Source organism: Pantherophis guttatus, chromosome 2 (genome assembly GCF_059756535.1).
Source record: "Pantherophis guttatus breed Tessera chromosome 2, ASM5975653v1, whole genome shotgun sequence".
NCBI classification, from domain to species: domain Eukaryota; kingdom Metazoa; phylum Chordata; class Lepidosauria; order Squamata; family Colubridae; genus Pantherophis; species Pantherophis guttatus.
Genome location: NC_142064.1, coordinates 49,299,859 through 49,327,783, shown reverse-complemented (window position 1 = coordinate 49,327,783; position 27,925 = coordinate 49,299,859). Strand labels below are relative to the sequence as shown.

Sequence of the window (27,925 nt, the reverse complement as noted above, 5' to 3'; positions counted from 1 at the left end):
TTTATCAAAGCGACTGCAAAACACAAGCATATGTATCTGCTAGAAAGTAGAGCAGATCTCATGCAGTTTGTTTCTGCCTGCTAGCGAATCAAAAACACACTGGAAAAGTGTGTTTAGTGCAAAAAAAGATTGCTATGCAATTCCAAATTTGGAAAATGTTCAAGCTTCACCAGATATTAAGAGCTCTTTCTACTGATTTTTTTTTTTTTAAAAAAACTGATTCCTGACATAGCTTCACTCAGGCCATATATACTTCATGAAAACAAAATCACTGTATAAACCTATGGTTTTGCCCATCTCCAATAAGATGTTCCACATCAGTGTGTGGAACATCACCCTGGCAAAAATCCTCTCTATTTATGCGGAATTTTAAGATTCAGTTGCTGCTTTGTCCACTTGAACTATTTTTGGATGATCCATATAGAAACAGAAAGGCTTACATTTTCCACAGGGAAACCCCAGTAGATGGGAATTTGAAATACAGTCCTGTTCTTTCGATTCTTGTCAATTATGATGAATGTTCAACACTCTTTTCTGGTTAGCCTATTTCAGAGGCAATTTTCTCACTAAAAGAATCACTTTTCTTTCCAAGTCTCGGAAAAAATAATGTATTGTTTTTAGGACCCAGCATTCAAGCAGCTATCTTGAAACAGAATTAAAATTTGGACGTATGGGGAGTAGAAATTTGACAGCATGTGTGATCTTTGGTTCAAAGGGCTTTCCCATTAATTACAACAATAGTAATCAGACACTCAATCCAGAAATTGATTGGAGTCAAAACAGGATGCAGAATTTAGCTAGTCTATAAAGATGATCATGTGAAATGAATGTAAAAAAAGGCTCAATTGGTATAAATTCAATCTCTAATATGTATTAAACAGGTGGTGGGGTGGAGATTTGAAGGACTATTATCCTTAAAACAAAAGAGGGCAATCAAAGGAAATTATAAGTTTGAAGGTACTAAAAGTTCTGTCACCAGGTCTCTTATGCCTGACATCAAAGCAAAATATGCCCCAAGTAAATGCAACAGATTTTCTAAAATATGGCTTCAAATATTCCTTAAGGTAACATGATAGCGAATTGTACAAGGATTTAAGATTCTCAACCAGCATTTTAAATCTGTTTTAAATAAATAGAAAGCCAATGAACCTGACACAATTGCAATATATCATGATCAAAATACTTACCTCAGAAAGCATATTAAATTCTAATGAATATTCTACATTAACTTTTTATTTCCTTATTGCTACCAGGAATACATATTTAGAAAAACATATATATACTGTATATAGGTTACTATTAGTTTCAAATATATTTGGGCAGTGATCACTACAACAGAATTTTCATTACTCTAATTATAATTGAATTGGTAACACGTTATTACTTTATATATAAGCATAAAAGGAAATCTTTGTTTACCTCTTTTTCCTTCAAAAAATTACTCACATATTGTTGTTTAATGTTTTTGGCACTTCTAATTTAAATTCTATTAAGATTTTGCCATTATGGTTCTTAGCTTGACATACAGTGAACATGATATGTAATTGGGCCTTAACTATTAATAATTACCTCAATGACACAGTAAAAAAAATGAACATTTATTCAATAAACTAACTGAACTTCATTTTGTTTGTTCCATAGCATTAATTGTGATGCTTCAGTTTAAATTCCAATTATTAAATGGGTACATGTAGGATAATTTTGTATGAAAGGAGAATTAAAATATTCAAGGACTCCTGCCAAGGACTCACCTCGCATGAATTTTAAATAAGCAATCAAGCAGTGATCAAGCAGTACTTAACATAGAAGAAAGCATTTGTGTTGCATGAATCACATGAAAAAATCTAACAAAAAATTTGAAATTCCTTTTTACTCTAATTATTTGTTAAATGAATTGTTTCGTCTAATTTTATGAACATGATCATAATTTAGCTGTTTGAAGTTTTTTAAAAGAAATCCAATTAAAATAAAAAGTATTCAGTATTCATTAAAATATATTATAAATCTACAGATTATTTCCCAAACCAGATCTATAGTATATTCCTACTATCATGATTAATATATGTTCACATATTGCTGAATAGTTCCTGCCAGTCAAAGTTTATCATTAGGATCCAATTTTTTTTTTGCTGAAAAGAACCACCCCCACTCCCCAATTTTCCTGACAATATTTACAGAAGTTTTACTTGTTCAGGAAAACAGTGACTTTTTAAAAGGATATTTTTGTGCAGAATATTGATAATATTTCACTCAATCAATAAATCAAAGCTTTATATTAATTCTTAGCTGAATTAATGTACTGAACATTGAAAAGAAAAAGCTTCAAAAAATAGCTGAAAATTGTAAATTTAGAAAGGTTGATTTTTCCATTACCAAAAGAGCTGTCAAGGCATTCAGTAAAACCCAAATATTTCTTATCTAAAAGGTTTATTACAAGAATAGCATAAAAAGATTTAAGATAAATCTGACATTATTATTACAACTAAGGTAGGTTCATAGAGTATAGTTTTAGTCCATAAAGTAAATTACTAATCTCAGTGATTGTTGCCCGCCCCTAAGCAGTCTCTTTCATAACTTATCCCTGATACATATACATACAGACACAAACACATACACCATACTATATTCAGAAAGCATTATTTCAAGTAGCTACTAGAAGTCCTCACCTGTTTCACTATCTGGGTTCGTATTCTAATAATAATTACATGTTATTATTTGGAAGAATACATTTATACAAATCACTGTGAAGAAATGTAATCTTATGGGAAGCAGAGAAGGATAAAATATCCATTTACCACAACCAAAAGCCTATGTAAAAGCTAAAGAAAAAAAACTTCTCAAAATGAGGACTAATATTACAAATAGTTCTTAGCAACTACAATACGGACTTGCTATCCAGAGTCCTTCTCAAATCTTCATGCCACCAAACTGGCCCCTCATAATTCATCCCAGATCCCCACTTTTTGATTATCCCAAAGTTGCACCCAAGTGTCTGCCCTCGATGCAGAAGAAAACATGAAGCAATAATTTCAGCCTGGTTGACATTTTAACTTTCTAATATGTCTGAGCTCGCATAACTCTTTGAAAGAATAAAGTTTAAGTGTTTTTTACATGATTTCAGAAACAAAATATGCAAGTAAGATCAAATATTCATGGACTCCTCCCAAAGATGGCTGCTGAACAGTAAGGAGATTTTTCTCTTCAACTGATATTTTGGCAGCCCTGCTCTCTAGAGTTGAATGGGAACACTTAGGAATGACCCAAGATAGTTTTTGGATTACTGTGGACCCACCTTCAAGAAGGTATCTTGAAGATTACAGTTCCTAGTGGGAGCAGTGGAAAACCAGGCCATCCATCTTTTTTCCTTTTGGCAGACCATTCTCTTAGGCATGCCTGGGTGATTAACAAGTGTTTTAAAGCTTATGTTTTGCTTTGCTTCCTATCTCAAAAGTTGACCAGCCTGTTTATTTTACCTTCCTGCTGGATTTTATCTGTCTCTCTTAGTCTTCTCCTTTGATTTGGTTTTTTGAATAACCTTTGTTTTCCGTAAGGAAAACATGGCATGCCTTGGAGTAGTGGAAGTGTTTATATTTCATTTACATCTATTTTGGACTTTCACTACACTTCGAAGATTATTTTTTCAAAATTCTTTTTTATCCTGGATTGAAACATCTGAAACATGCCTCTATTCTGAGGAATATCCTCCCAGTCTCAGAGGAACTTTACCTCTCCCTTGCCAAATTATACCAGAGCAACAATGTATCAGATTACAGACAACTAAGTATGGCTGGTAGAAAAAAGACCGTTGAATAATATGCAAACCCAAGTTGAAAACTTTTTTAAACAGTTTGACAACATAATTATGTTTGCAAAAACATCCAAATGCAAGTAATTGGAGTTAAATTAGATTCACAAAAGGAATTTGATTTGAGAGTGGTAGATTTGGTGAAAGAAACTGATATGGATGTTTAAACATAGAACTGCCTGAGGGGATTATGCATGCCTTCCCAAAGTTCAAGCTTGAACTCTTTTACAATAAGAGAAAATTGAATAGACAAGTGAAGAAGTTTGGGGAATGGATTTATCACACTCAACTAGAAAAATAATTTCAGTTCGATTTTCTGGAGAAGATCGATCGATTTTGAAGAATGGGTCTACTATATTTAACTAGACAACAATTGATAAAAGATAGCATTAAGGTACAATCATGGATATTTGATCCAGACAAATCAGAGTTAATTGTTGGGATGATTGGGGATAGAAAATAACCCATGGTAAACTTCTTATGAGTTGAATACAACAATAGTTTGTTAACAATGGGTGATATTTTGTTATTGCCTTTTTTGTTTGTTTGTTGTTCTATCTGTTAACTATTTGGCCATTAATACAGTAGATAGATGACAGGGTAATAATTTTAAACAGAATTAGAGGTTTGAAAAAAAATGGGGCCTGTTTCGCAAGGGGTGGGAAACTAATTGCAGATGACACCAAGCTGGGAGGAATAACCAACACTCCAGGAGAGTTTAGGCTTAAGATACAGAGAGATCTTGACAGACTTGAACATTGGACGCTATCTAACATAATGAAATTTAATGGTGAAAAAAGTAAGGTTCTACATTTAGTCAAGAAAAACAAAATGCCCAGGTACAGTATATGTGATACCTTGCTCAATAATAGTAACTGTGAAAGGGATCTTGGAGTCCTAATGGACAACCATTTAAATATGAGCCAGCAGTGTGCAGCAGCTGCCAAAAAAGCCAACACAGACCTAGGCTGCATAAACATAGGGATAGAATCAAGATCACGTGAAGTATTAATACCACTTTATAATGCCTTGGTAAGGCCACACTTGGAATACTGCATTCAGTTTTGGTCACCACGACGTAAAAAAGATGGGGCAACTCTAGAAAGAGTGCAGGGAAGAGCAACAAAGATGATTAGGGGACTGGAGGCTAAAATATATGAAGAACGGTTGCAGGAACTGGTTATGTCTAGTTTAACAAAAAGAAGGACTAGGGGAGACATGATAGCAGTGTTTCAATATCTCAGGAGAAATACAAATACCATATAACCCAGTTATGGCTAACCTTTTTGCCATCACGTGCCAGGAGGTGGGGGCGGCGGGGGAGGTTTGTGCATGCGCAGGCCCACACCCATAATTCTATGCATCCCGCCCTGCGCATGGCGCATAACCTCCCCTCCCATCCCCTCACTCCTGGCACGTGATGGCCCGGTACGCCCGTTTTTCTTTCTCACTTGGTTCTAGATCCTCTCTATGCATCTGGGGAGGGCGAAAACAGCCTTCCCCACCCACTCTGAGGTCCTCCAGAGGCCTGAAACGGCCCATTTCCCAACTCCCGGTTGGACAGGAAGTGATTTTTTTGCTGTCCAGAGCCTCTCTAGGAGTCTCTGGAAGCTGAGGACAGCAAAAAAGTCACTTCCTGTCCAACCGGGAGTTGGGAAATGGACCATTTCAGGCCTCCAGAAGGCCTCGGGGTGTTGGGGAAGGCTGTTTTCGCCCTCCCCAGATACATAGAGAGGATCTGGAACCAGGTGAGAAAGAAAAATGAGCCTTCTCCCCCCCCCCAAGGCCCTCCAGAGGCAGGAAACAGCCTATTTTCCTACTTCTGGTGGGCCCAGAATAATAATGATAATGATAATGATAATAATAATTTTATTTCTATACTGCCCTTCTCCTGGAGGACTCAGGGCGGTGTACAGCCTATTAAAAGCACAAAGACAAACATCAATTAAAAATAATTAAAATTATTAAATAGTTTCAGCTCAAATTTAAAACCCCCAAAATTTAAAACACCTAATTTAAAATCATTACATTGATAGTCCGGCCTGGCGGAACAGCAGGGTCTTGAGGGCACAGCGAAATACACGGAGGTCGGAGATCTTATGGATTTCTGGGGGCAGTTCATTCCACAGGGCAGGGGCTCCCACAGAGAAGGCCCTCCCCCTGGGTGTCGCCAGCCGACATAACTTGGCCGATGGCACCCTGAGGAGACCCTCTCTGTGGGAGTGGACTGGTCGGTGGGAGGTTATTGGTGGCAGAAGTCGGTCTCGAAGGTATCCGGATCCTATGCCATGGAGCGCTTTAAAGGTGGTAACCAGCGCCCGAAAAAAAGGCCCGAAAATCAGCTGGCCGGCACACGCATGCATGCCAGAGTTGAGCTGGCGTGCCCATTGATATGGCTATGTGTGCCACCTGTGGCACGTGTGCCATAGGTTCGCCATCACTGATATAGCCTACTCTCAACAAACAAACAAACAAACAACTGTTGAGGGTAAAAACTGCTCTCTGCAAAGTAGTGCAACGGACCAGACAGCGAATAGTTACGATGCTTAGCAAAACACACAGATAGTCACAGACTCTGAACGTTTAAAGAAAAATAAACAGTCTTTACTTGTAGTATAAAAACAAAATTTGGCTTCTCAAAACAACTTCTTCAAACAATCACGGTTTAACACAAAACATAGTTTGCTTACAATTCCAGTTTCCACCATTGGTATTAAATACACCTACCTTAACAACAGGATTCAGAAGAATAACGCCTGATTTCTTTGTAATCACATGTTTTGTTGTATAATGATATTCTATAAGCTGAGGAATCGTTGAAAATCCTGTTCCTTCAAATCTGTATTGATTCTATAGGATAAAATTGAGGAAGAAATACAAAATTAAGCAATGGGAGCTCTTTCCATTAATAAAGTCATGCCTGACTTTACTGTTGTTTTATGCAACAAGTTGTCTTTTAAGAGCTTCTACCAGAGAATGCTGAAATGATTTACTAAAGTGTACTTATTTGAATAATATATAATGTACGGCTTAATTTGTTAAACCATAGTTCAGTAGCTGGAAACATTTGGAAATATCAGTTAGTAATTGCTTCTTTTACTTTCTTCATCCCTCTCTTCATGAAGGTTCAAATGTTTGTTTATTTAACTTACTTTGTTCATTTTTGTTATATCCAACATTGGAATTGTAGCCAATATACATATTTACTAAATAAGATTGCAAACTTAATTAAAAACAAAAAGTTATTTATAGTTTCCTCAAGCAAGATCATCAAATGAGAATATATGCTATATAACCAAATTGAACCTATGTGGAAATAATTAAAAGCACTGCCATGCTATAAAAATGAGCAGGAAATTACAGCTTAATTCAGGGGTGTCAAACTCAGTTCCATTGAGGGCCACATCAGGACTGGGTTTGACCTTGGAGGGCTGGGTGGGGGTGGGCATGGGTGTGTGTGTGTGGCACGGAACCACACCTCCACAGACATGGTTTTATAAACTTATAATAGGGAGGCATACATTTCTCTGATTTTGTTTTTTTAATACTTATTTAATTACTTTAATTTAATACTTAATACTTATACTTAATACTTTAACACTTTAACCTTATGAGACCAGGTCAAGACTTCATAGGAAAACTAGAACAATAAATTATTGACATAGGCTAGTAGCAGAATCCTGCAAGCCTAAAAGGTGAAATATTTTATTTTTCCTCATTATTATTATCATTATCATTATCATTATTATTATTATTATTATTATTATTATTATTATTATTATTATTAATTGAATTTGTATACCGCCCTACTCCCGAAGGACTCAGGGCGGTGAACAGCCAAATAAAATACATATAATACAAATGTTAAAAAAACCATTAAAATACAATTAAATAATTGGCCCAGAAAATGAAATTTAAAACACCCCAAATTCATAAGACAAATTTAAAATTTAAAAATTTTAAAAGTTTTAAAAACAGTTTAAAAGAGAGGTTAGGCCAGGCTGGCCTGCTGGAAAAGAAATGTTTTGATGGCATGGCGGAAAGTGCGCAGGTCTGGGATCCTCCAAATCTCCAGGGGGAGCTTGTTCCAGATGGCGGGTGCCCCCACAGAGAAGGCTTTCCCCCTGGGGGCCGCCAGTCGACATTGTTTGGCCGATGGCACCCTGAGGAGCCCCTCTCTATGGGAGCATACTGGTCGGTGAGAGGCTACTGGTGGCAGAAGGTGGTCTCGTAAATACCCTGGTCCTAAGCCATAAAGTTTATAAACTTCTGAGTCAAGAATGGCCTCCTACAGTATTCCGGAGGCCCCGTTTTGGGTCTGGAAGGCCTCCTGGACCATTCTGCAGGCCAAAAACTGTTGTGGGCGTGCGCCCCACCCGCACCCCCTTTTTGCAAGCAGAGGCACCGCAGGCTGTTCCTTTGCTATTTCCAGACTGGTCCCGCAGGCCAGATCTAAGCACCCTGTGGGCCGGATCCAGCCCACGGGCCTTAGTTTGACACCCCTGGTTTAATTGAACAGAACTTTAGGATTTTTTTCAGTAAATTGAGATAAATATTATATCTTATGGACAAAAAAACCACGAACTGTCTTCAAGTACAAGAAGCAATCTTCAGTGTATGCCTTGAAATACTTCCAGATTTAACAAAGAAAATATTTCACAACATTTATAACTTTTTATAACATGAAATAAATATTAGAATGGAGTAGCAACTACTGTTCGATCTATTTTCTAGTAGTTGTTTTTAAAACAAAACAATAGAAATCTCTCCTATTGAAAGTAGTTGAAATATACAGTATCTCTTTTATTTCTAAACTATTCTAACAGGATATAAATGGATATTGTTCGTATAAAGCAAAATAAGAATATACAGTTATCAGAAAAATAGTAAGGTTTTAACAGTCTAATATTCCTCTGAAACACATTGTGATGAATTATAGAAACAAACAAACAAAAAATAACAGGGATTTTCTTCCCACTCAAATCAAAACTTGATTGCCTCTTGTTCTAGAATATTAAGTGATAAAAAATAATGTGGAGCTCAAACAAATATAAACACAAACACACACACAGACGCACATGTGATTTGCTTTTCTGAAATAGTTCTGATCAGCTACAATTCTCTTTAAAATTGCTTTTAATAATGAAGTCTTTTGAGATAATGTTTGAGCACAGGTTTTTTAAAAACTTCATTATCACCTAAAATAAAAGCTGATTATATAATACATTAATCATTACACCATAAAACTTCAGATTGCTAAATATATCTTGTGTGTATCTAGGAGGTTTTCAAGACACAGAAGATTAAGAATCTTTATTTAGCTCTATCAGTATCTGCTTCTTGCAAAGCAATAACCCAATCTCATCATTTCATATAATCTCCATCCCTACTTTATTCAGGGAACATTATTTCACATTCTTCATATTTTAATATTCCCTGTTTAGCTTTTGTGTAGTAAATGCTTGAGGTGTTTTACCTCTGTGGATTCTTTTGAATTTAAATGCTTGAGTGATTTAGTTCCACTAAGAAGTTTGTGTGAAAAAAATGAATTAATCATTCCTCAAATTAGAAATATTTATTTCACAATTCAATGAAACGGTTGTGAATTATCTATTGCATGTATACTACAGCTTTATAAAAAATTGGCTGGCCTTATTAGGAAATGCATGTATCTAAAATCAGGATTAGGGTAGAAAAATGGAGCATAGGTATCCTCCTACCACAATTTCATGATTTTAGGAGAATTTGTTTGAATAATTAACTTCCCCTATCCTCCCTTTTACTAGTAGTATACCTCTAAAGAACAGGAACAGCTTGTGTAAAACTCTGGTGTCTGGAAACTGAGTATGCCAGTGTTCCTGAGAACATTCTGCTTTATATTTATTTTTTCATTCATTCCATTTATATAATGTGTACTCAACTACAGATTCATTGCAGTTTACAACATCAACAGTAAAACATTTATAATTTATAATCAACAATTTAAAAATCCAGAGTATAAATATAAACTTATAAAAACCTAAACATAAAATATAAAAAAACAAATTCAGCCAATCAGAGTAATACATACATCTACCACTACTACTAAAGATGGTGACAATATAGAAATTCACCAAATGCTGTCCAGAAGAGCTCCATTCTGAGGAACTTTGTAATAGAAGGGGCAAGCCTTAATTCTAAGGGGAGGCTATTCCACAGGAGGCTGCAATACAAAAGTAGTATCTTCCTGGCCTCAATTGCCCTCACTTCTTTGGACCTGGAGTATGATCAAGTGTTTCTTCTGGCATACTGCTTTGGACAATTCAAATAAGAAATGGTGCTCCTGGAAATACCAGGCACAAGCCATACAGGCTTTACAGGGGGAAAAAATCAGCACTTTGAACTGCATTCAAAAAACTACTAGCAATGAATGTAGGGACTAAGGCACATGTACACTTGGAGGTAAAACCCAACAATTATTGAGAAGTTGTATTTTGCACCAATTCCAGTTTCTGAATGCTCAAGGACAGCCTCTTGTAGAAGCTGTGCTCCTCCAGTAGTAGTAGTAGTAGTAGTAGTAGTAGTAGTAGTAGTTCTTCTTTCTTCCTCGTCTTCCTCTTCCTCTTCTCCTCTTCCTTTTCCTCCTCCTCCTTCTCCTCCTCCTCCTCTTCTTCTTCCTCTTCTTCTCCCACAGGTACAGGGTCTGCTTTTCAGATCACTGAACATCACTGTACACGATCAGCTATGTCTCCAGGGCGCAGGCCCGTGGCTTGTATATCTTTGTTGATGGTGTCTTGCCATCTGTTTTGGATGCCTGCGGGGTCACCAGCCATTAACTTCTAATTGGTAGACAGTCTTGGCAACAGTGGAAGGTGCTGCTCTCTGGATATGTCCATACCAGCGGAGCCAGCCTTTTCTCATCTTCTCTGTAATAGGTGCCACACCAAAATGTGAATGGTGTCATTTCTGATGTGATCAAGAAGGGAGATGCCCGATATCCAATGGAGTATTCGCATTTCCATGGCATGGAGACAGCTTTCAGTCCCTATTGTTGCAGCCCAACATTCAGTGCCATACTGAGTGCAACAGGGAGGATGGTTGTCTTGTAAATCTTAGATTTAAGATGGGTTGGCATTCGTCTGTCACATAACACACCAGTGAGTTCTCGCCAATGCATCCAGGCTGCATTCACCCTTGCTCGCACCTCACCATTGATGTCGCCATTGCCTTGGAGATGGGATCCCAGATACCGAAAAGTATCCACCTTCTTTCGTTTTCTCCACTGATTTGAAGTGTTCCAGGGGTGGTAATAGTCTCTAAGTACTCAGTTTTCTTGATATAGAATGCACTGCAGTAGTCTTATTGCACAGTGATGTTTTGGCAATTGTAACATACTAATTTGCCTATTGGGGGGTGGGGTCATTATCATTTTCAGAAACTGCTAGATAAGGCTCTGGACATGAAATTCAAGAATAACTGGAAGAAGCAATGGAAAAAACAAAAATCTGCACCCCTCTGAAAAATTACATCAGTGCCTTTTAGGATAAAAATGGCAACTGGCAATCACACAATTCTAAAGATCTCAACATCAGAGCAAAGAACATTCCTATGTGCCAGTTCAAAGGTTGAAAGATTACTATCGAAAACTACTGAATCCTGAATCAAATGCACAGAACAGTACTTGTGGCTTTTAAGAGGTAGATAATGATTTCTTAGCTTTAAAAAGCAGGTAAGTTCTCAAGCTGTGCATAATTATTTAGCTATCTAACTATAATTTAAATCTAATTATGTAGCTATTGAAATCAAGTGTACTTCAATCACTTAAAAAATCAATGTCAAACTTACATCAGCATACTGAATGATAAAATGTCTCCGTTGCCCATCAGAAAACACAGAAAGGACATATTCACCAGGCTTCCCATGGCTCTCTCGCACCAAAAAGTCCCCTTGCTGTTTTAATAGCTCTTGAGCTTCTATTCTTGGAATTGCCCCATGATACCAATCTTGTTCTGCCAGGGGTTTTTCACTCGCTGATATTACATCAAAAAACTTAAAGAAAAATATGAAAATGAATGATTAACATAATGCCAAATTTGAGAATCAAGTTACTATAGTTGTTAAAGGCAGTGGGCTAAAAATGGAAGACTGTGAGTTAGGGTCTAATTCTGCCTTACGGCATGAAATCAGCTGGGTAACTTGCGGCCAGTCACCTTTCGTAGACTATGAAAGTTGACACAACAAACCCAGACAGCAATTAGGCCAATAAACCACATTGTTTATATTCACTGGCTATATGTTAAAGATAATATAGATAGCATGGTGATCTAGTAATTAGGGATAAATAATGAGAAAGCCATCCATTTATTGAAACATTCCAACATCAATGCTGTAGTTTATTCTGTCTGCCTTTGTCTTGTCTTTTCAATGTAGTAGGCCAAAGGTGTATAAGCTGTGGTTCTGCTTTTGCTCAGGGCTGCTCAGGAAGCTGCCAATGCTTTGCTTCAAACCCAGTGCTGTACATTGTTGTTATTTGCATACTTAATAAATGTATGTTATATCTTCAAAGTAATTTGGTTGTTTTAGGTGATCCAGGTTTTGGTTACAACATGAACTAACATTAACATAACCGATCTGAGAACAAACTGTTCCCATTCATATTTTCCTATAATATAATCACATCAAGGTAAATCAAATATTTAACAAGTAAGGGCATATAACAGATAAAGGCTGACATTGGAAAATGATGATGTAACCTATGTCAGCACATTTTAACTGAAAAGCCTGATGAAACCACAGGTTTAATTAATTTAGAAGTGTTAACAGTCAAATAAGGCAGTGGTACAAACATGACAAGCAGATCAATGACTAAGAGAAGCCCCAAATGGACGAATAAATGTGTACAGTATTTATTTTCTGATATCTCATCAACCTTTTTGGTTTCAATCCTGTTGGCCTACCTTTGCATTCTGATACTAGCCATTAGGTTGAAAGCTTGACCCTAGATAACTCTTATGGACTTGGTCCAGGGACAGACATTTTTCTTTCAATTATGATTATACTTGAAATTTGATTACTTGCTTGATCACAATAAAATCAATTTATATATATATATTTATAATCCAAACTTGTTTATTAAATGCACCTGTACTTTGGGAGTTCAAATGTTTGAATTCTTTAGCGGTGGATTTCATCTACTGCAGACTGTTAGGAAATACCATTCTCAATATAGGAAGTATTATAAACATTAATCAAATAAATCATCCTGCAGCAAATAACAGAAAATTATGCAGAAAATAGTGAAAGCAATTTTTTTCTCAATAAAGACAAAAGAATACATTACCTGCCCACTTACCGATGAAGAGCCTAACATAGACTTTGGTGATCTTATCATACCAGCAATGGAATGCCGAATAGTATCAAACCTGGACACTTTATCTTTTTTATCCTAGAAAATAAAGAGAAGAAATAGTCCAATAGAAAATAAACCAACCATTTTTAGCAGATTAAATAGTCACTGCTAGATAAAGTTTTGGTTTTACCCTAGTTAATCATCAAGCATGAATGAAAATGGTTTTCTAGTCTCAGTTTTTGTCTAAAAACATTAACATTTTTGAATAGATTTGCCAAGAATAGACAATGACTATTAAAAACAATAAAATGCCTTCATGTAAAAATGTAAAAAAGTAGAACATTACAAATATATTATTTGGAAGTGATGTAGACTGCTAATTTTCTAGATATTGTTGGAATCTACTCACTGCCTGTATTGGCGAAGTTAATTTTGAGTAACTTCTTTCATACCTTACTTTTAGGAGTGTCTTCTTACACTTCAATATATGAGTGTTCCTGCTTAAATAGTGGAAATGGTATATCATCCACACAAAAGATTACAAAACCAACCCAAAACAATGCAATCGATTGTTATTCTTGACATCATCTCTTAATAATGACCCAATGACTACATTACCATAGATACAGAGTCTAATTTTGCTTCTAGGTCTTCCAGGCATTGGACTGATCAGCATATTTCGTGCACCTTATAATGGTAAGACAAAGGGCCTTTTTTCATATAAATGAATTATAAGAATAATTAGCAACTAAATGACTCATTCTCACATAACCAAAGGGGGAAAGATTATTTTCCCCAAACTACTTTAAATAATGCATTAATATTACATTCACCAAGTTTCTATTTCTTAACTGTTGTCTGTAGAACAGATGACTGAAATAATATCCTTAACCCTTATATTTAGCCTGGCTTCCTTTAGGTATATATATTTACTGCCTTTTAAGATATTACCTAGTTAAGTATTTTTAAAAACTAGAAAGCAGAAATGTTGACAAGCGACAATTTGCTAATTTTAAAATGGACAGCAACAGCGGCTGTCAAAACTACTAACAAATGCATGAAACAGATTGCTTTGATGTGTGAGCAAACATATCAGTTAGAACAAGTTAGATATAGGACAATATATCTCCATTTTCTGACCTAAAAATTGTCTAGAAGAAGGGAGACTATTTATATTCTTATAACAATTATTATCTGCTTTTGAATATCTTCACATCAATAATTTGATATTTATACACATGTACTTTATGCAATATATTAATAGTTGAGTCATATGAAATATCGTATTTTTCAGAGCATAAGACGCATTGTCCCCCCCCCCAAAAAAAGTGGATGAAAATGTCTGTGTATCTTATACAGTGAATATCGCGGTGGGGGGAAGGGGGGTTGGTGCAGCGCTGTTCTAGAATGGGCCGCGGTGATGAACGGGCTGCGGTGGTGAATGGGCCATGGCAGTGAGAATGGGGTGTGGCGAATGGGCTACAGAGGCAACGTGAACGGGACGTGAATGGGCCATGCCGACAGTGAACAGGTTGCGATGGCAAATGGGCCATGGCGGTAGCAAATGGGCAGCAGCAAACAGGCCACGGCGGTGAACTGGCTGCGGCGGGGAATGGGCCAGATGAATACCGGATGGATGCTGGGAGGCAGAGGCAGACTTTTTTTTCTTGTTTTCCTTCCCAAAAGCTAGGTGAGTCTTAGTCCAAAAAATATGGTAATTCACTTTAATGTAATAATAAAGACAAAGGTGAACAAGTAATTGGCCTAGGATAGCAGAGTAAAGACAGCTTTACGTAAAGTCTTATAATAAAAGCCTTGCAGGCATCAGAACAGACAGTAAAATGTAAATCAAACAGGGCAGATAGAATCTGACATTTTTCAAAAGCACATCCTTTAGGCGTTTATAAAATTCTGCTCAAGGCATAAATGTAAGGAAATTGTCAGAGAAAAAATACAAAGACAAGTATCTTGGTAATACCATTGGTAATTGCCAACAGTAATTGGTAATGGCAATTGTTATGATTCCTTGAAAAAAATTGCTTCACCTTTCTAAAAATTATAAATGCCCATGTCTATAGACTCTTTTTTCATTGTGTTCTTATTAAGAGAGTCAGGAATACTTAAAACTGATTCAGACAAGCAGTATATAAAAAAGAAGGAATGAAAAATATAGTGTGCTGTCCAAACCAATACATTAACTTAGCAACCAAAAGTTTACACTTTATGAGGAAACTAGTTTGGAATATGTGCATAAATCTATGCAATCTTCCTAAATATCCAAGATGAGGAATGAACCAGAATTCAGTTTCCTTTTAATAAATACTAGACTGTTACTTGTAAACCAGGAATTGCAGCTTAATGAGTTTTGGAAGTGATCAGTCTAGTACACAAATTGGTAAGGTAGAGCAGGGTTCCAAACCCCCAGGGCATGGGCCACTACCAGGCTGCGGCATATTCACAACTGGGCTGCACAAGCAGTGGGCCAGCGCGCAATTACAGCTTGACTCACATAAGCAGAGGGCCGGTGTGCACACGTGCAACTCGACTTTCGCAAGTGGCGGGCTCGCACGCACACATATGCACTGGCTCACAGGGCCTAGTTCCCCTCTGCCCTCCAGTTGGGCCACCAAGCCACAAAGGTTGGGGACCATTGAGGTAGAGGATATGCAGCTGTCCTTGAAGGTATTCAGTATTTGTTAAGTAAGCCCTGAAAGGCAGGATGAAGTCAGAAAGAAATGCCAGATTGCTCTGTCTTGATTCATTTTAGTGTAAAGGTAAACGGTCTATGTCAGTCCTTCAAAACTCTGTTGATACACCCTGAAGTAATAGAATTCCAATAATCCTTGTAACATCTATTTCCTATTCTGTCTTCTTCGAAGGGCTGACAAGAACTTTTATTCCAGCAGTACAGAAGATGAAGGAAATGGTTGAATTCCAAAGTTTTGTACAGCCACAATCCTGTTTATGTACATACTTCAATATTATGTCTTATTAAGTAGCTTGTGACTAAAAATTTCTAGCTCATTGAAGATTTAAAATAAAGACAATTTGTATAAAGAAGTCAGACTAGGTTAGCAGATATGAATCACAACATTCTCTCTTGACTTTTAACATTGCATTTGTTCATATATTTTTCCTCATAAGAGAGGAACAAGTTAGGAAACATCATAATAATTTACTTCCTAGCACCAACTCAGTTTCCTTCTCAGATTAAGTGTTGAAAGGACATCAATTTCTGTGTGTTTTGTGGGGAGGGGGAGAAAACTACTAACTGGTATAAACCAGAAATTTATTGAATAGTTCTTTGGATATATGGGCAATGGATTAAGTGAAGGAGGAAAACAGATTTAAAGAGGTTCTATGTGGAGTAGAAGTAGTTGTAAACCAAATGTTATTTAAATTAGTTCTTTAACTTGGGGTATTCTATATCAATCTTAGTAGCTTACTTGGATTATGAAGTTCCCTTCCTCTTGTGAAGAGAAAAGAGGAGAGTTGTTAAAGGAATCATTGGCTGTCAAGGCAGGAGATTGCAAGAAAAAGGATCTAAACTTCAAAGGAAGTTTTGTGCTTCTCAAGTAATCTCAGAATTCCTAAAATAGGGAGATTAATTTCCATCCCTCAAACCCCTCTTGTGCCATCTCTAAAAAATAATTGTCTTTTACTCTAAACTACCTATTTCATACCAATAGTATGAGAAAGCAGAATAGTGTTTCAGAAAGTTTCCAGATGGCACTCATTCTCAGACTCGACTGAGTCACACAAAATATTCAGAATGCTGAGAAGATAATGTTCCTAAAAGCCAACTGTTAGCTATTAAAAACAGCAGCTTTGACAGAATATGTTTGCCAAATATGCAAAAATTCTAATACCCAATAAAAAAAGGCCTTGATATTGATTTATAATAATGCATCATAATGCAATAAAAAGTTTTCAGCTTACATTGTAAAATCGGACAGTCAAATAGTTGTATTTGTGGACAGAGAAAATAGTAATTAAGTTGTTACAATTGATAGTTGAACTTGGAATGTTCAACCCTAACACTCCAAGTTCCACCCAAACAGAATACTATAAACTAAAGGAAAGTCTATTCATTTTATGTAAACATCCTGCCTACCTTTTAGGGTTTTTTTTCTTTTTCAACATATATAGATACTTTTGTGAACTTATTGTTTTGCAGTGCCTTATTTTTTAAAAAGTGTTTAAAACTTGGTCAAAGAACTGATCAGAGAAAAAGTAAATATATGATTATTATAAATTACAAATTAACTCTAAATTTTATATATACATTATAAAATGCTGAACAAAATTTAGCATTTTGTTTAATATTTCTTAAAATATTTTTCCCATTAATTAATAAGTTAAGAACACTTAGACATTTTGAAATACTGCTACACAGGTACTCTTCATAAATCCTATTCACATAAAATAATTAAACTATTCCAAGATAAGCAAAACAAAAGTATATAAAATGAAATTATGATAAGGCCTAAAAGAATTCAAATCTAAGCAATTCCTTTTTTGTACATGTGCATGTATCAGAAACTGAATTTAATCCATCACTTTATTTTATAATCTTTATCTTCTTATGTAAAATATACTTAAATCATAGATTTCACCAATATTATTCCAGAAATCAAAATGACCAAGTAGAGGAAACGGGAAGCCAGTTTATTTACTGAAGGAAATGGAGTCCTTCTTTCCTGTATCACATTTGCACAGACATTATGGAAGAAACTGATAGCTTAATCTCAAAAAAACTGTATCTCTACAAAGGTAGTAACTCATTATAATTCTGGACATGCCACATAAACTGCATCATTTAAGTTTAAATTGAGTAGTAGAGCTTTTGAACTAGAGGTACTTTTGAAATGTTGTATGTTGTCAGTGCTGTAACAAAATAGCTCCATGAAATACCTGTACATTCACAAAATTACTGCTATAATGGCACAAAACCTCAATCTGAAATAAAATGGATAAGATTGCACAATACCACCTCTTCTACAATTTTAGCTCATCTTTGCCTCCCACACTCCCCTTGACTGGGTTGATCTGATCTTATTTTCTAAGGATGTCCAAGGATTCTATGAGATTCAGAGACAATCTTGTAAATATCAATCCACACTTTTCTTTGAGAAGTGTTATATCATTATTTATCAACAAAAGTTGAGAAGGATTACAATGTAAAAGAATTCCAACTACCTGTTATCCAATAAAATTTGCAGCCTTTAATAATTTTTGTAGACAATTTCTTCAATGCCAAAAAAATGGATTAGAAATATCAATATGGCATTAATCATGATGCAAATTAAGAAACACAAAATTTGCTTGATCTAACTAAGTCTTAAGACTACAATTTAAGAAAAATGGAAGATGATACATGGAACTTCATTATTATAGCACAATGAAATCTTTGACTCAGAAAGCTAAAAAAAATCTACATAAGGCTCCTAAAAACTGCTAGTTATATATTTATTTATTGGTTCGATTTATATGCCGCCCTTCTCCGGAGACTCAGGGCGTTAAGCGATAGCCTTCATACTTTTGTATATACCTACTTAGTAGGGCTTTCGGCCCCCCTAAGCGGTGTTCTTTTTATACAAAGTCAGTTTATTGCCCCCACAATCCGGGTCCTCATTTTACCTACCTTGGAAGGATGGAAGGCTGAGTCAACCTTGAGCTTGGTGAGATTTGAACTTGCAGTAATTGCAGTTATTTATTGAGAACCAGCTCACTTAACATCATAGCATGAAATTTAACATCAAGTTGCCTTCCCTGTTTGTAAACCCAATTAACCTAATAGTTCAATCTTGATAAATTGTAAAAACAAATATTTATAGTTAATTAGTTTACATTTTTATTTAAATGGCACTGCCAATTTGCCAGCATTTTCCCAAAGCATTTCCCAGTTCAGTTCTCAGTTTAATCTGATATATGACACAGTAGAAATAAGATTTAAACTGAAATTGACTGAATATATCATATATGCTACAAGTAAAATATGTTATTAATAGCAGTTTGAATTTTTGAAATGTCTATTTACAAACAGATGAGATGACTTTTAGAGCTCTTCCTAAGGTTACTATGAAAAAGAAAAGGATAATAAAATTGAACAAAATGGACATTCTCTTCAATCTGAATTTTGCCTAACAAGATACTACACTCATTTCTTTACTAGGTTTAGAAAGAAGATAAGTGCAAATGGAATTTTAACCCACATGCATTTGTTTTTTTTAATAGAGTGCCCTGTGTTACCTGAAGAACCAATAAAACAATTATATGATGCTACATAACATACACCTGGTATAATGCAGTCATATATTGTCCAAACTGGCCAGGAAAAATATAACATTTAAGTCCTGTACATTTGGAGAATACCAATAGTGTAAACATACTGTAAGTTTTCACATGATTTCACAATCATTTAGATTGCCTTTTAATCATGAATACAATAAAATGAGTTCTAAAGCATAAACATTTTTTGCCTTACTATATTTATCTTTACAGAACAGATTTATATAGTTATCGCCCTAGTTTTCTTTCAATATAATAGTCATGCAACAGAATTTCTTCTTTATTTCCCAAATAAGTCGTTCAAAGTATTTCCCTGATAAGTTCTTCAAATCTTTGGAACAGATACAGGGGAAGTTCTGAGGGCTCCAATTTGGCCAGCAAAGTTTATTTGACCAGTGGATACCATAACAAGATTTAATACAAGTATCACTATAAACAAACAAAACCTGTCATTTTAACCTATTTATTTACACACACATTTACACACAGCATGCATAAGAATGGCATGTTTATGCTGCTTTTATACTATCTGTAAGTTATTATATAGAGATAATACGTTAAAAATTAAATGTGAATGCTACAAAATCTATTACATTCTAAAAATATTTTATTTGAAAAACCATATAGAGACTTGTGCTTCTGATTTACCTAGCATTATATACCCTACCGAAAAATTAATAACAAAAGATTCAAAAATATCTTACCTCAATAAAAAAAGTACCGACTGAATTTACCCTGATCAGCTTTTGGTACAATAGAGGAGAAAATGCACTTTTAAGCAATTAAACCTACATTAACTATGTTAAAGACTAAACCTTATTCTTTCATAAATTGAAACAGAAAGAAATATGCAACCTTTAGAGGATTAAAACAAAATAGATATTTCTGGTAGGTAGACAACAGAACTTATGATGCATACTTAATCAGCATGTATATGACAAATATTTTTAAAGTTTATATATGTAATGTTTTGCTGTAATTGCTGTGATTTCTTAGTACTCAGTACAGAATCTTAAACTGCAGGCCATGTTGAATGAGAAATGTAAGCTAATAATGCTTATGTATTGTGATATTATAACAGTAGATATTTTATAAAATATTTAAATATTGTGTATTATATTTTTAATCTATAAATTATAATTCATTTCAATCCATGAATGGTCTTACATTTTCTAATCAACCAGAGTTTGCTAAATAACAGTATTTTTAAGAGCCATGGTGATGCAGTGGTTAAAATGCAGTACTGCAGAATACTTCTGCAAATTGCCAGCTACCAGCAGTTTGGCAGTTCGATTCTCACAAGCTCAAGGTTAACTCAACCTTTTATTCTTCCAATGTCGGTAAAATGAGGACCCAGATTATTGAAGGCAATATGCTGACTCTGTAAACTACTTACAGAGGGCTGTAAAGCACTGTTGAAGCGGTATATAAGTCTAAGTACTATTGCCGTGATGGCGAACCTATGGCATGTGTGCCAGAGGTGGCAAGCAGAGCCCTCTCTGTGGGCATGCGTGCCATCGCCCCAACTCAGCCAGCTGGTTGTCGGGTTTCTGACATGCACATGTGCGCCGGCCAACTGGTCCTTGGGTTTCTGGTGCTCTGCCGGTGTGCAAACACGCGCCTTCCGGTTTGGACACTCTGTGCCTAAAAGGTTCACCATCACTGTTCTATTACTATTTCAGCTTCAGATGTAAGTCCATAAAATGAAAAGAATTTTTCCTATGTCTATTATTAGTCTATTTTCATTCATTTGAAAATTAGTCTTAAAAATCTATTCTTGAGAGGGTTCCAATTTTGCCAGCATGTTTATTTGATGAGTGGATACCATCACTAGATTTAACACAAATATCACTATAAACAAGGAGGGAAATGTCATTTTTAACTTATTTATGTATATGTACACATTAGTGGCCATATCTGCTGCTCATGTTCACCTTAGAATTATGTGCATTATCTGAATCCTATGTGATTATTTCTGACATCCTAATTTCCTTACAGTAGACACCCTCAGAACTAGGATACTACATCATGTTTGACTATGTGGTTTCTACAGTGCTCATGAATTAATAAGGGCATCTTTCGGAAACTTGACAGCTGATTCTTCAAAGTCTATGAACTTAATCAGTATAGATGAAAACTAAATTTTATGATTCAATGTCTTGCGTGGATCCAGCTTTTTGGCTTATTCAACTAACTATGAATATTCACTGCTTTCACTGGCCTTTATTCTCTCCCTGAAAGGGAGAAAAATATCAGAACATACTTAATAAAAAATATTCTGAATTGATAATTTTATGCCAATTTGTTAGAGTAACAATAGCAAATGAACTACCTAAGCACATTATAAAAATAACCACAAGAATCCAAAAAAATCAGTTTATAAATCAATGGAAAAATTTCTTTTTACCACTCCATGTTATTGTGGAATATATTGGGCAAGGTTATAAGCAATGGTTGGAAAGCAAGCTGCTTTGCCTGTTAAAGTAACAATATCACCTGTCAGCTTCTTGCACACACCAAAAGAAAGGAAAAAATTAAGAGAAGTATTGTCTTTTAAAGAATATATTCTTACCTTAACTTTTGTGGATGCTGTATGTGAGGAAAGTGGCAGAGATTTGGTAGTAACCGAAGAAACCATAGGTTCAGCATTTTCACATGTAGTACAGAGTCCAGGATCTGGTTTATCATGTAATGCTGAGCATTTGCAACATTTTTGAGCCATAATGAATAGCAGTACCAAGCCAGAAATATATGACCTGTCAGTATGCTAAACAGATTGACCCAAAAATGAACAATATCTAGTTGCGAGATAACAATCTAATGTACCAAAAACAATTTTGTTCAGTTTTGGAATAAGCTGACATACTATCTTTAACCCAGAATGTCTTTGATCTCATAGGAAGGCAAGCTGGATTACTCTATGCTACATAACAAAAAGTTGCCAAGTGTCACATTTATTTCTTCCACTTATAGGTTGTTAGGAGCCCTCTTACTATAAAAGTTATCAACTATTGACTTCCATTCTTACTCATAAGTAAACTCTTTGACAGTACTCAAGGTACCACTGAAATGATTCCATTTTGTTAAACAAGCAAGTAACTATTAGGCAGCTGTTTCAGCCTCCACTCTTTAGCTCCAATTGCTGAACTGACAGAACACCCCAGAAGCTGACAGTTTCCCTGTGTCACTTTGAATATAAGAATTCTGCAGGTGAGAATGCTTAGAACACTTGCATGCATTCTGCTGTGATGAATAATGCTGTAGTGCCACAGTATACCCTGAAGAAATTAAGTAGACAAACTAATATGTAGCATTAAGCAACTGTACCAATTGTACTGAGAAATACTAGCTGAAATGTCTTGACTGACTGAGGAATTAACTCACAGCAATGCCACTCCCAAATTCAGTATGTTGTTATCAATGGCCGGTCATTCTCACTGGCCATTATCCTTGCCTCTGTTTTTAAGCCCAATGTATCAAGAATAAAGCAAGCACAGATTAGTGCTCTTCTTACTACTTAATAATTTGGAAAAGGCACTGAACAGCAGCAAAAGGAAACTTCACAGTATGGCAAGGACAATCCTATTAAAAAATATATCTTGAGGAAATACTTTCAGCCCTGTTAGGTAGACCAGACCAGGAAACCAACTTTTATTGAGATTGGTTATAGTAACAAAATCTTGCAACATCTTCCTCGTTTTTATCCTCCAGTGACCTAGTGAAGCATCTGCCCGAGCTATTCCCAAATATTATCTCAAACCATATTTTTAAAAAGTGCTTCAGTCCCTTTTGCCTAGGCAAATAATCCTGCATAACTCTGTTAAGGTTTCTTCCTTATCTCTACAACTATACACTAATGAACCACCAAGTCCTAGTGAATAGAATAGAATAGAATAGAATTTTATCAGCCAAGTGTGATTGGACACACAAGGAATTTGTCTTGGTGCATATGCCAATCCCACATAGTGGGATTCATTCCAGAGTTCTGAAAGAATTTAAATGTGAAATTAATAATTTCATAGGAAAAATATGAAATCTCTTTCTCATATGGCCTCATTGCCAGAGGACTGGAAGAAAGCCAATCTTACACCAGTTTTTAAAGGGGGAGGCACGTAAAATTATAGCCTGGTCTGTATAATGTCTGTTCAAGACAAGGGGGTATAAATGATAATTAAGAAAAATAAAGGAGTTTGATAAACTCACTGAAGGCAGATTTATGAAGTACTATCTGTTTTGAATATTCAATACAATATCTCTCCAAATGCTAGTCCTAGGAGAATAATGGTAGAAGAACAATATGTTTCCATATCCCACTTGCGAAATATTAGAAGCATCTGGCTGGCCATTGTGAGAGAGTGCAGGGTCTACTCTTGCGTTCTTAAGACAAAGTCTTATTTCATATCTGGTGATGCCAATGTAGACACAAAGAGTATGAAGACCCAGTAATTCTTCTCCAAAATTGAAATTACACACTGACCCGTTGAAGTTGTAACTTCAGTTGAGTTGTTTGTCTGAATACTTATGCAATAAGAAGAATTACAACTGCACCAAGTAAATCATTAAAAAGGTAATATCTAAAGCAGGATAATTGGACTCTTACTTTATGATGATTTATATTATAGAAAAAAAGGTTTAAATTGAGTTTTAAAATTAATATATTTCTTGAATTAGTAAGTTTGGTTGTTTTAACAAATGAAACATACTATTTGTAAATAAATACAGGTAGTCCTCACTTAATTATGGTAACTAGGGTAATTGGGACTGGCAACAATTTCACGACAACATGATAACTGGCAGTTGTGGTTGCTGTCAATAGATCCCATGCAGTCCCCATTGACTCTGCTTGTCTGAAGCTGCAAATGAAGGTCACAAATAGCAATCATGTGATCAAAAGATGATGTGAACATTGAAATTGCAAGTCCATGTCCAACTGCCCAAACTGCAATCATATAACCGAGGAGATGTTATGACAACCACAACTGTAAGGAATGATTGTAAGTCCTCTCATTCAGCACCATCATTTTTGAACAATAGCTGAATGAATGGCCATTGAAGGAGAACTACTTGCACCATCTTTATGCAACTGAGTACAATCATGCAGCTTACGTATATTTTCCATGTCTACATTGAGACAAGAGAAAGGTTTCATTTTGGCATTCAATGTATTTTACAAATATGCTAAGCTCCATAGCACGTTTTAAAAGTTGACACTACAATCCTATGCACATTGGTTTCAGAGCAAACATTATTTAACAAACTGAAATTTAATTCTGTGTGACCATGCACAAGATCTGTATAATCATTCAGAAGTTCCCAGAAGCAAGGGCTGTTTGTGGTTTTATAATCTACTAGGAAGGAATATCCATATTGCTTGGCAGAAATAAAATTAAGAATTTAAAATAAGTCCATAATTAATTTTATTTATTATGAAATAGCATGATTCATGAAAAACAAAGTCTCACTGCGGCATAAAGCACTATGAAAAGAACCTTCTGCTGCCATCCATCCTTAAGAGTTCATTCAGAAAAGCTGCATATTGATAAAAACTAATTTTAAATGTAAGTTTTTAATATCATTTTTCTTGAAGTTTAAAAATACAAAGGAAAACTAATACAAATTGAGAAAAAAATATACATTAAAAAAGTAAAATGTGCACAGAGAAAAAAGATGGGAGTGGGAAGAGGGAATATACAAATGTCTTTCCACTTCATCAAGACAAGTACACAACATTTCAATAACTTATCACCTCTGATATTTCAGTCAAGTTTTTTTCATCCTATTGCTCATCTTTTAACTATTAGCAAATAATAAAGCCTCATTATTCACTCTTAATCAGCAAAGTCCATTAAGAGTTACCAGAATTATATATTTTAACCTTAAACAGGTAAATCAATCTCAAATTCCTTAAAGAATCAAAGTCTGATTCTGAATTGTATTGTTTTCCATCTCCTCTTTTGAACTTTATAGTAACAGCCAATTTTATGAGAAAGTTCTGAGTTCATTGTTGCCATTTTACCCTGTATTCTTCTAGAATTAAAATACTTTTTTTTTATTCTGATTAGTGAGTTTTCTCCTTCAGTTCTTTCGGGTTGTTTGTAGTAATCCACAACATTTTTCCACAGAAAGGTTTCTTATATTTAAATTTAAATTTTTGATAGATTTTAAAGGAACTGCAGAAAGTATTCTTACAATTATTTCAAACTCTGAAATGCCTGAAAAAAGCAAGGGACATTTTCCAACATGTTGTGCTGGGTTATTAGCCTCAAGATATAACAGATTAAGAGCCTCAGGCTATATCCTACAGAAATTCCAGATGTTCCATCTGACAATCTGACAATTTTTAAAAATTTCTATTTTGTCTGTTGGCAATATTGTACTGTTGAAGCACTGTCTGATTTATGGAATAAAAAGAAAGCTTGTTGCACTACTCTTCCAAAGTACTATTGATCTGTAAAGCACTAAGCAGCTTAAGACATGACTTTCTGTGTAACCACTTCTCTTTATACAAATCTGTCTGGCTATTCACTTCTAATGATATCCTTCTGTGAAAAACTTGCCTATCTGGCAAACAGGAGAGAGTATTCTTGTTGTTCCCAAGAGATAAGATGTTTTCCCTCTGGAGAGACCTTTGCCCTATACTGTATTTAGAAAGTTTGTAAAGAAGCTTTACTTCTTTACGAATGTGTAAAGTTAGCATATTTTAACTTGTTAATTGATTTAGTTTAAGTAGTATGTGCAGTAATTTTTAAACTTTTGCATATTAAAGAACTTATTAATTGCCCTGCTTTTCTGAACAAAAAGATAAAGAACAAAAAATAATAAATTAAAATATATTTCAAGGTAATATAAAGTCTTTTGAACACAATGACACTTACAGGGGATGGAGTTTGGAATGTTTTCCCAGCCCTCCCCCATACTCCCTACCATGCAACTCAGAAGGAAATATATTATATTTGTAGAATTCTATTCTGTGTAATTATTGCCCAAATATATGACTATGACTATCATTAAGTGTTGTATCTTATGATTCTTGATGAACGTATCTTTATTTTCTGTAACTGAGAGCATATGCACCAAGACAAATTCCTTGTGTGTCCAATCACACTTGGCCAATAAAAATTCTGTTCTTCTGTTCTGTTCTGTTCTGTTCTGTTCTGTTCTGTTCTGTTCTATTCTATTCTATTCTATTCTATTCTATTCTATTCTATTCTATTCTATTCTATTCTATTCACTGTGACTTCCTAGTTTTATGAAGCTTTATGGTAACTTCATAATAAGCACCATTAAAATTAACTCTGAAATAATGTACCAACTCAAAAACCATTGGGTGATAAAGTAACGTCATGGGAAATTCTGTAGCACATCAAATGCCACATCTGCATATTTGCTAGGACATAGGATACAAAACAGAGATTAAGTTGGGAAGGGAAATAAGCATTCTTCATATTTTTCTCTTTTTTTCCATCTCTCCTGACTGATCATAAATTGAACGAAAAACCAGAGTAGTTCAGAGCTTGGGAGTATACCCAAAAATAAAGAGCCTTGGATCTTTACTGAACTAGTTTCTCACACACTTCTGGAATACTTAAATTTGAATCCCTACTGGTGTGAGAATACAGCTAGTGTTGGGGTTTTCCACCACTACACAGTATGATAGTTAACTTTCTTCTACCAGAAGTGGAACAGCTCTATCACATTCTATGGCGTCTTATTCACTTGCCAAGAAAATATGGATTTTTTTTTTTTGTTCTAAGCTCTAAAGATTTGCAGGCAATCTTCTGTATTGACTGAAAAGGAGCCAGATATGGTATCAGGACAATTGTAAGTGATTATGTTTCAATTCTAACCTTATTATATCATAGCCAAGCTGTGTTAATAATTTTGTCACATAATTGTGGTTTAGTATGAAAACAAGGAGAGGGTAGATTGAGATACGTTAGCAGAACTCAGAGGATTAGTGAGGATTTGCATTGTGCTCTACTGGAAGAATTCAAAAGATTAATAAGGATTTCTCATTCCTATTTATTAAATTGGAAAAAAACAGAAGTTCTTTTTTCAGTTGAAATAGGGCTACTAAAATTTCAAATGAAGAAAACACAAGTTGGTCTGCAGATAAGATTTATGCACAAAGCAATGTTGTGCAATGTTCAATTCTGTGTTTAAAAAAGAAAATAACAAAAATAATTGAAATTGTGCTCTGAGCCATTTTGCTCACAAATTCTTTGGTTATAATGTAAGCGACTATTTTTAGCTGGCATTTCCTGTGATATTTTATAAGGAGATTCTGTTCACAGATAATTTTTGTTCTATAAACCATTTTATGAATAAATACATTTAATTTTTTTTCCAAAACCATGGCTTTAAGCTGGCAACGAGCTCCATCTGCTGGTGAACTGTTATAAAAAAATGTAATTTAGTATTGTCCATTTAAGCTTGAAATTTTTACCTTATTATAACATCAAGCTGACACAGATACAATGGACATAACTGTTTACTATACG

At 35.1% G+C, this 27,925-nt stretch overlaps 1 protein-coding gene across 6 annotated transcripts in view; it reads right to left on the bottom strand.

Annotated features, from left to right (window-relative positions):
- FER (FER tyrosine kinase) overlaps positions 1–27,925 on the bottom strand; it is a 124,586-nt gene that overhangs the window by 49,313 nt on the left and 47,348 nt on the right. For 4 of the 6 annotated variants that reach the window (XM_034432719.2, XM_087885952.1, XM_034432722.3 and 1 more), the window contains 3 exons: positions 13,125–13,229; positions 11,630–11,833; positions 6,533–6,655 (listed from right to left, as the gene is read on the bottom strand). In XM_034432719.2, the coding sequence (XP_034288610.1) occupies positions 6,533–6,655; positions 11,630–11,833; positions 13,125–13,229 (432 nt within the window). The remainder of the gene's footprint in view (positions 1–6,532; positions 6,656–11,629; positions 11,834–13,124; positions 13,230–27,925) is intronic. The other 2 variants (XM_087885949.1, XM_087885950.1) reach the window with 1 other exon arrangement.